The sequence below is a fragment of the Ziziphus jujuba genome, chromosome 2, assembly GCF_031755915.1.
Source record: "Ziziphus jujuba cultivar Dongzao chromosome 2, ASM3175591v1".
NCBI lineage: Eukaryota > Viridiplantae > Streptophyta > Magnoliopsida > Rosales > Rhamnaceae > Ziziphus > Ziziphus jujuba.
Window position 1 is genome coordinate 15,336,466 of NC_083380.1, and position 10,109 is coordinate 15,346,574.

The following is a 10,109-nucleotide window of genomic DNA, read 5'->3' on the forward strand; positions in this document are numbered from 1 at the left end:
TTTGAGAGCATTTTTTCAAACAAAACTACTCAAGACTTGCAAAACAAGAAATAGTTTTGCTTTCAGTAAGAGGAACTTTTGTTGATAACTTTGCAACTTCTATCCAAAGACACAAAATTATATTATGTAGTTTTTTTCATGTCAGGAAGGTTAATGTTAATAATGGACTTGTATAACAAGATTAACTATACCATGCGTACTTGTAGTAGCGGACTTATAGTAGCGGACATGCAAAGCAAACTTCAGGATCAGAGCCAAGCTCCAAAGTCATTCCTTTCTTTTATCCAACTTTACTTTACTACCAAGTTAGAACCCATATGTATTTTTTTATATCTATCTGTATATATATATATATATATATATATAGGTTGGTGCTTGTATTATCAGCCTTACTCATTTACTCCATTCTAAAACTCACAAAAAAAAAAAAAAGTAAATAAATAAAAAATAAACAAGATGCCAGTTCGTTTTGCAACTGAATCATCATCATCATCAGCATCAAAGGGAAAGCTTTTTGGACGTGAAAGGTCAATACATGAAGTTCTTGGAGGAGGAAAAGGTAATTTGCTAATTAACTACCATAAGGGCTTGTTTGGCCACTTTTCTTTTTTTTTTTTTTTCAAAATGGTTCTCAAAATAGAGGATTTAAAAAAAAAAATGTTTTTTGAAACTAACAAGGGTTTGGCAAACTGTTTCATTTTTAAGAAAAAATTTAATCCCGAGCCTCTTTTTTAAAAATTGTTTTCAAAAACTCTTGGCCAAAGAGTATCCCATATGTGTTATAAGATAAGAAAACTATATGCGAAAAGTTACATGTTCAAACAGACCTTTAATTTCTATAAATTCAATCGCTTTATCAATGCTGCAGTCTCTAGGCTAATATAATGTGTTACCATGTATATAATTAATTGAAAAAATTCTAAGTGAATCATGAAAGACAAATCAATTAAAGCATGTTATTTGTTAAAAGATGATCTGTTTCAAGTTCATTCATTATTACTGTGCCAATATCTGCTTATTTCCTTTTAGTCACATTACATTTTTTTTTTTTGGATTATCGATAACATGATACTGATAAAATACGGGGTTTGGATTTGCAGCTGCAGACGTATTGTTATGGAGGAACAGGAATATATCAGCTGGGCTTTTGCTTGGAATATCAGTGATATGGTTTCTTTTTGAAGTTGTTGAATACAATTTCATAACCCTTCTCTGTCACCTCTCCATCGCCATAATGCTTGTGTTCTTCATCTGGTGCACCGGCGCTGAAACGTTTGGATGGTACTTGTTTTTTTTTTTTCTTTTTTTTCCCATCAACTATATACTTGAAGTTAATTTTACACTTAGAGCTTCTTTAATATAAAGGATTAGACAGGATTAGACAGGATTTAATTGGATTGGAGTTTTTTACTATTTTAAATATACTTTAATAATTTTTAACTGTACCAAAATTTTATTTTGCTATATTTGAAATAGTTTAGCCCAATCCTACATAAAAGGCCCTTCAAGTTATAATTTTTTTATTTTTCTAAGAAAATATTGATTTTATTGTTATTATATATATATATATATATATATATTTTTTTTTTTTCCAAATGTAAATTGCCCGCAGGAATCCTCCAATTCTACCACAAATCATCGTACGTGAAGATGCATTCAAAGATGCTGCATTAACCTTTCATAGAAGGTTCAACCATTCCTTGTCAAAGCTCTTTGACATTGCCTATGGAAGAGACTTACCACATTTCATATTGGTATAAAAATCATCACCTTTTTTACTGTACAAATCTTACTTCAGGCAATTGTTACTTTCATATTGGTATAAGAACCACTACCTTTTTTACTTTACAAATCTTCCTTTCATATTGGCATATTTTTAGGCTCTCTGAATTTTATTTTATTTTTCTCCTAATTATTTTACAGGCAATTGTTTCTCTTTATACTCTGTCTGTGATAGGAACTTACTTCAGCTTTCTGAATTTCCTTTATGTGGGTAAGAATTTGTCTATTTATTATAATACATATATATATACATATTTTCTTTTTCAAATTTCGGCAATGAGCTAAGTTTGCCTTTTTGATTGTTGATCATATACACCAAGGATTTCTCTGTCTGCATATATTGCCAATTGTTTATGAGCGATTCGAGGATGATATCGACCGCCTTGTTGGGCACGTAATCCTAGAGATGAAGAAATTATACATGAGGTTTGACACGAACTTTCTCGACAAGATTCCAAGAGGTACAGTGAAAGAGAAGAAACTTAGATGAAAGTTGAATATCATAAAAGTATCATTCGTTCATTCACAACTCTACTCTGCCAGAGAGTTGCACTTAAATTTACTCACTTTGAATCCATCTGTATTAACATTTTTACATCACTGTAAATGTCAAAGTCAACAAAAACCAGAATGAAAAATAAAAATAAGTTCATTTAATTTCCTTGTGAGCACTTATCTTCATGGAAACATTCACCAGGGGTTTTAACATTGGTAAAATTAATGGACTTGGAATACAAAATTTTAAAGGACATTAAGCTGAAAAAAATTAGTGTTTGACAGCTGAAATTACAAACACTTAAGACTCCTGAATGAAATTACAGCCTGAGAAACTTGGCTATGCTGAATCATATTTAACATCAACAGCTCATGATTAGATGTTTTAAATCTTATAAGACAAATTATGACACCTCTCTAGGATAAAAATAGAGAAGAGAGAAATGAAATAGGATTTTATATCAAGAAATTCTTTATATGAAGCATCTTTGAATAATTTGGATTTCACAAATCTGTAGTGGAAAGTCTTATGAATGCAATTGTATAGAATTAGAAAAATGCTAGACCATTGGATTTTTGTTCATCCTGCTAGTAGAAAGTAAAGAATACCAATTGCAGAAACAGGAAAAAGTGCAACCAAAAAGTACCAAACTTTAGACCTTTTTTTTTTCTTTTTTTTTCTCTTTTTGTTTTTTCCCCCCCTCCGTAACGGCATAATCTCAATTTGAGGTTCAAAGATGCAAATCTGAGAGGCAAACAATATTTGAAACATTGGATTTTAGTCCTAAAGCGAAAAATGCAAGAAAAATCCTATCATACTTAGCCAAAACTATACCATCATATGCAATATATTGAGCAAATAATAATAATAATAATATCGGATTGGAATTTTTATGCGGTGATAAAAAGTATTTACTTTTTATTCAAAAAGCCACATACTTTGGAGCTATCTATAAAAAAGAAGAGTACTGCTATATGTCTTCAGTGATGACTGTCACCATCCTATATGATAATGGATCCAATATTAAAATAGCTTTTATATATATATAAAATTCATTACCATGTAAATTTTTTTTATTCATATATATATATATATATGAATCTATTACCATATAAAATGGTGACAATTATCACTGATGACAATAATATTATTCAAAAAAGAAATCATAAAACCGTACAAAGCATAGCGAGGTGTAGTATCTGTTCCTATCAGTTTAATGTCTGATACGTCGTTCAATGGCCCACACGATATGAAATTAATTGCTTTTATTAGGGAGGGCTCATCACGGTGGCTTGCTGCTGGAGCCATCGAGCATCGCCGCCCTTGTATTGCACTGCTGCTTGGGCCTGGCCCACTCCCTCTCAAATCAGTCCGAAATTAGTGATCTGTAGATCTATATCTATACTTTACTCTCCTAAATTAATCTTGATTAAACTTTTTTCGTTTAGAAAAATGTAAGAAAAATGTGATCAAATTAAATTTATATGTCAATGCATTTACGGACGATTTTTTTTTTCAACTTTGAGTAATGCATTTATCATGTCACCATTAAATCAGGTTTTTTATTATTATTACAATAATTTATGACTTATCAACTGAGTTAATTTTATTTATAAAATATGTCATGTTGAAATGATAAAACACTAATTAAATTTAGACTTTTATATTAAAATCTAATGTAGAAAAATTAGCCTATTTTAAAGCAGTCAATTAAGTTGTCATTTGATAATCATCACTAATATTATAGGAGTGTTGCTATTTGTTACCAATGATAACTAGTTTATGCATCAATTATTTTAATTGTTATATTTAATTGTATTATTTTTATTTGAAAATTCTAAAAATAAATTATTTAATAATAATTATTTAAATTGTTATTTGGCAATTAGATTTCATTGATAATAGTTTATTGGTAATAACAAACAGCATTTTTCTTATCTTATAATTTTCATTGAGAAAAAAAACAACAATAAAGAATCGCTTTTCAAGGGTTAAAATTTTTTATTTAGAAATGGAGGAAGATGAATGTTGGAATTCCATTCCAAGCTGAAAATTTCATGATAAGTTCTTCCAATTGAACTTTTACTGGAAAAAGATACCAAATGGTGCGTAATTAAGCACTTTTTATTCCGAGTTCTTAATTGCTTTAGCAGATTGGTGAATCCCTAGTCCAAAATGATGGGCGACTCCACATGTTTCCTATCTTTGTAAAAATATAATACAAAACATAAAATATATATATATATATATATATGAAATAATTTTTATTTTTATTTTTTTAAAAAAAAGGTCAAACGTAACTTCCGGATTTCAGCAAATATGAAAATATTATATAAAGTAGAAGACAAAACAGAAGCAATTATACATATCACATGCAGCAAAATCCATTACCTTTTTTTTTATTTTTTTTATTTTTTGGGTAAATATAAAAATCCCCCACCTAAGGCAAACATTTATATTTGGATCACTAGTGCTCCACTAACTTGTGGCTACTTGGAGTTCAAAAGCACAAAACACTGCAATAATTATAGAGATTTTGCTCAGAATTTTGGCTGTTTAATTTGATACCACTTATAGCACACCACACTGAACATATATAATGTGACTAGATTGATATATACTCTATGGTGTTTTCCATTAAAATTCACCACAATATTGTTAAAGAATTCTTCCCTCCGTCATATCTCTAGACGGATAAATGCAATATTTGATTAACCATTTAATTACCAACCAAACCAACTTATCTATAGACACCTTTTTTATTCAGTGATTGCATTTAATTTTTTTTTTTTCATTGGAATGGTTGCATTTAATTATATAATAAATCTTATATTTTGAAAATTTAATTTGAAAAATGAACTTTTTGTACTAATTTTTTTTTTTTTTTAATTTATCACTAGCATTGATATTATCATTGGTGCCCTTGCTACATGATAACAAATAATAATTTTCTTTGGCGGTCACTCAAAATATCAGATGGCATATAATTCCATTGGTAATTTTCATTGATTTCAGTTTGGATTAAAGATTCCAACAAATTTTTACCGTAAGATGATCTTAGTTTATCTATATATATATATATATATATATTATATACGTCACTTTTTATTAGTATTAGGCTTTTGAGATAATTAATAGTAATTTTACATTGTAGTAAAGCATGATAACCCATAATCATTTGTAAATTGATTTTAAAATGTACAAAATTATTTTTTTAAGATAAAAGTGTTCTATAATGTTTGGTAGAAAGCATGGAAACATTCTTTTAGCCATTTGAATTTTGAGGTGCCAATAATTCATTGTGAGACCTCGTATGTATTTATAATGTTGTAGAAAGCAGCCCTTATAGTGCCTCTATATATCAATGAAAAAACACATTGATGAAGAATAAACCAAGAAACCTATACATATATTAATAGAATCTAGATCCATTGGGGTGTTTTCTTATTGAGACCAAAACCATTTTCCAAATTGGCGTCCACGTATCTTTTTATTTAATTTGCATTATAAAGTAGATATTATATAGAGGAATCTATTTGGGCAAAATAATTGCACTATATCAAATACTTCATGGAACTCCATTTTCAAGACACTATATCGGACTAGGTCCAGCCTCCCCCAAGTCAATGCAATGACTCCAAAATTAAATTATTGGTGTATTATTGGAAAGATGGTATCCCAATTTGAAGGTTTCTGATAAAATTGAAGTGTGAAAACCACTGATCTAAAAGAAAGTGATCTCTGACTATACATTTACAATTTCCCATTTGGCTGTCACTATCCCAAGTGACATCTTAGAACCATGCTAGCCTTCCACCAACACCAAATTTTAGCATGGAAATAGTTTATGTCCATTTTATTTTTTCCATTTTCACAAATGACTAGTGATAAAATACTATTTTATTTTAAAAACCAATTAACTTTGGCCACTTTGTTTTTTTTTTTTTAATTTCTAATATTTTTAAATAATGTGGTATTATATCAGTAGGTGACAGGGATAGAAAAAAATAAAAATAAAAAAAGCAGAAAAATCCTTCTATGACAAGAAAGAGTGGGAAAAAGATGCAAACCCACTAATCTTTCTTCATGTCAAAACTCTGATAGTTTTGCCTGCCAATTTGTGTACCAAACAAGAAGAATCACATAAAGTTCTTAAAAGAAATATATATAGATCTAAAGAAAGTGAGTAAGAGAGAGAGAGAGAGAGAGACCCACTAAAACTATTACTTGTACCTTAAAAAGGGCAAATTATTTTTGTTGGGAATATTGACTTTCACAACCAATATATAATAAGCTTCACTAGGGATGCATTTTAGATAGCTAGCTAATTTCCCATTCAGAAAACTAATAACGTGTTCACACAAAACCTTTTTTTGAAGGGAATAGAGAGAAATAATTAAAGAGAGATTAGATGGTGAGATTATGGAGAGATTTAGCCAGTGTTCATGGTTCTGGTTCAGCTGGTTTTGTTGTTTTATGGTTAGCTTTGCTCGGTGTTTGTATTATCTCAGCAATAATCTTCTCCTGCGCGGACGGTGTTTCGAAAGAAAAAACGTCTACGGCGGACACAGAGCTCTACGGAGGTGGATGCGCTGCAGGATGTGGTGCAGGATGCGGTGCATGAAATCCCTTGTCACAACTACTCTATTTCACAAACTAACCTTGTTAGAAAGAGAGGTTGGCAAATTCTGAACAATTAATTAATATCCAAAGTTTAGAAATAATATTTGACTTTTTTTTTATAACAGTATTGTAGTTTTTGCGCCCATTATTTAATGTAACACTTTTCTTTTGAGAATTGAAAGTTGAAGCACCTTGATCTTAGAATCTTATATATAGACATGACTTCAATAATTAGTTGCTATATGAAGAATTAATTAGATCATATTCCACTTCATTATATACGGAGTTTGATTGATCATCATTTTCAAGTCTTCTTCCTTCATTACAAATTCCTTCAAGCCAACATCAAATTACATTCACCATAAAAGAAAATAATAATAATAAATAAATAAATAAAAGAATTCCCAAATACAAATTGTTAATATAGATTCTCTACGAGAAGCCACCTGCGCACTATAGAGCATTATAAAGGATAACAACCCAATTTGGAAATGATTCTACTAGTGCTCCTTTTAAAACCAATAAATAGGTGATTCTTTAAAATTAAGATACACAAAAAAGTACTTTGAAATTTGTAGTCAAACACAGTAATAAGCGTTTTGTTTTCATTAAAATGGTTTTGGATATTTCAAAAATCAATTCTAAAATTACACTTAAAATTGTAATAAATAATTGAGGGGTGGACTTTACCGACCTTTAAACTAACTTTCATGTTGCATTTTCAAATTAAGGCTCTTCAAACTTAATTATGTATTTGCATGCATATTGTAATACTAATTAACTTTCACGGGTATTTAGATTAGAGCTCTCATGGCAGTAGGACTAACCTGGCTTAATACACATGCGTTTTGAAGTTGCAGAATCTCAATTGTATTTCTAATGGAGGTACACTTGACATTTTATATACATATATATTATATATATCGTATGGACTTCTTTAGTTTGCACTAATTGTGATTTAAACCTTCACATTTTGAAAATTATAACTATTATTTTTATAAGAGTTGCGGATAATATTTATCTAAGAGGTATAAAAAAAAATAATAGAGAGGATCACAATGACTTTTTGTAATTTGAAAAGAGATCAATAATATTTTTGAATCGAAAATAAGAAAACTATATTTAAATCAAACTTAAAGGAAGATGGATGAAACCAACCCTAAATATTGTTCAAAGATATATCATGATGCTATTGAAAAATGAAATCTCCCCTGCGCGATCAATCTTTTTGTAAATATATATATATATATATATATATAATTGGATATACATTAACAAGTCAACAATTATAATAATTTATTTCCAAATTCAATGGATAAGTTTTTGTAATCAATTTCAAGTAGTTTTTGAAAAGCACAATAATCATCAAACTATTTCCTCAACCAACCTCTCTCGTTATATATATATATATATATATATTGATTTTATGAAGTGAGAATATAGGATAAATATGGAAGATTGATGACAAAGACAGCAAAAAACATATTCCTCGTTGATGAAAGATATTTTCCATCTATACAATGCATGTCTTCTACAATAGGCACAAGTACATCTTTTTCACTAATATATAATTTAAGAGATTAATCATTAATGTCTTCAATTGAAGTTTTGAATTGACTACGATAATATAGTGAAAGTGAGGAATATATTTAGTTTACTCCCAAGTAACTAGCTTTGATTCAAATCTCTGTATGATGCATCTCTATAGAGACAAACTAGATGTACCTCCACTGATACGCATTATGTCCATTAGTAATTTGACGATTGGCTCTTGGAAGAAAACTCTCTCTTAAGGATATATAAATATATATATATATATATATATATAATAGTTAATTAATGGAGATTTTTCCATACCATCTCCAAATTAATAAGCATTTCTTCTCCTAAATTAGAGAGAGAGAGAGAGAGAGAGAGAGAATATATATGCATGATGGTTTATAATTTAATATTAGTCAAGAAGGAAGGTAGACAATAGTAGATGGCCGGCCGAATGTGCCAGCACATGTACATTGGCAGTAATATTTTTGTTTCCAATTATAGACAATAACAAATGTTATGAGGGTTAAACTATTATTCTACAACACAAAACGACAGATATTTATAAGGTACCCTTTCATTAGAATTTTTATTTTTTTTTGGGACGAACCCTCTGCTTAGATTTATTTGACCAGCCACTATAAAGTTTGGCCTACACACCTACATTTGCATGTTATGCAAATTAATAAGTGGAAATGCATATCATGTCTACATGTTGCTTCCAAAATATATGTGGTTGATTCTCTTCTAGTCAAGACCAAATAAGAATGTGAAAAGTCAATGACTTTTCGTCCACATATATAAAATATAGTGGACCAAGAAGATAAGATTAATTGACCTGATTTGTTTCAAATTTGTATTCCTTGATTTGGCTTCATTATAACAAATAAAGTAATACATTTTAGCTAGCTATAATCTATATATGTGTTTGTGACTAGTATTAATTCTACATATTCTGTATAGAATGAAATTTATAGGTAATACTAATACAACTAAAAAGTCAACTGATGAACCTCTACTTTGATTTTTTTTATTATTTTTGTTTATTTTGCCCTTTTTAGTTTGGAGCATGTAAATATGGTCTTTAGTATCAAGATATAAAAATTATAGATGTGGAAACTTTAACATAACGTCAAGATGGCCGAGTTGGTCTAAGGCGCCAGTTTCAGGTACTGGTCCGAAAGGGCATGGGTTCGAATCCCATTCTTGACAGGTTCTTAACATTTTGGTTCTTTTGTTATTTTGTACGACTTTTAGATAACAAAATGCACCTTCATATCAAAAATTTAAGATTTTTTTTATGCGAAAAAGTTTCTAACATGATGTTCCCCAATTTCTTTCTTTACCTTCTTAATCAGATTTGTCTTTTAAATATTCCTTTCTTTCTTCCATGTTCTAACCTAATGGGAATAAGCCTATTGCACTAATGAACCAAGTCATTACCCAAATGAACCAACTCATCCACAACACTTAATTTGGTCAATTCTAGCAACTATATTCCCAAAACAGTTCCAATCTCACATTTTATGCCCCTAATTACTTGCACAAATCACATATCAATCTGCAATGCCATATTATAAAACTTGTTATTTCATGATCAAATCAGCAATAACTACTTCTACATGCCTAACTAGAAAATTAAAATTACGTATAACTGAAAATGCCAAAA

At 29.4% G+C, this 10,109-nt stretch overlaps 2 protein-coding genes, 1 non-coding gene and 1 pseudogene across 3 annotated transcripts; all 4 read left to right on the forward strand.

Moving 5' to 3' along the window:
- The first annotated feature begins 391 nt into the window (after window positions 1–391).
- Window positions 392–2,442, forward strand: LOC107418591 (reticulon-like protein B9). The gene is made up of 5 exons (XM_048474207.2): window positions 392–559; window positions 1,101–1,281; window positions 1,613–1,754; window positions 1,924–1,993; window positions 2,103–2,442. Exons 1-5 carry the CDS (start codon window positions 457–459, stop codon window positions 2,270–2,272), a joined length of 666 nt encoding a protein of 221 aa, XP_048330164.1. The 5' UTR covers window positions 392–456; the 3' UTR covers window positions 2,273–2,442.
- Window positions 2,443–3,455: 1,013 nt separating this feature from the next.
- On the forward strand, window positions 3,456–3,638 carry LOC112491878 (U2 spliceosomal RNA; annotated as a pseudogene).
- A 2,907-nt stretch (window positions 3,639–6,545) lies between these two features.
- Window positions 6,546–7,112, forward strand: LOC107418606 (uncharacterized). Its single transcript, XM_016027308.4, has one exon. It carries the CDS (start codon window positions 6,690–6,692, stop codon window positions 6,900–6,902), a length of 213 nt encoding a protein of 70 aa, XP_015882794.1. The 5' UTR covers window positions 6,546–6,689; the 3' UTR covers window positions 6,903–7,112.
- Window positions 7,113–9,571: 2,459 nt separating this feature from the next.
- Window positions 9,572–9,652, forward strand: TRNAL-CAG (transfer RNA leucine (anticodon CAG)). The gene has a single exon. It is a non-coding gene; the product is annotated as a tRNA-Leu (tRNA).
- The last annotated feature ends 457 nt before the right edge of the window (window positions 9,653–10,109 follow it).

What these genes read in the sequence shown, in the direction of transcription:
- LOC107418591 (XM_048474207.2), top strand. Translation starts at nt 457, where the DNA reads ATGCCAGTTCGTTTTGCAACTGAATCATCATCATCATCAGCATCAAAG. An exon ending in ACTTACCACATTTCATATTG is followed by an intron (nt 1,755 to 1,923) that starts GTATAAAAATCA and finishes ATTATTTTACAG; the next exon opens with GCAATTGTTTCTCTTTATAC. An exon ending in TCTGAATTTCCTTTATGTGG is followed by an intron (nt 1,994 to 2,102) that starts GTAAGAATTTGT and finishes ATATACACCAAG; the next exon opens with GATTTCTCTGTCTGCATATA.
- LOC107418606 (XM_016027308.4), top strand. Translation starts at nt 6,690, where the DNA reads ATGGTGAGATTATGGAGAGATTTAGCCAGTGTTCATGGTTCTGGTTCA.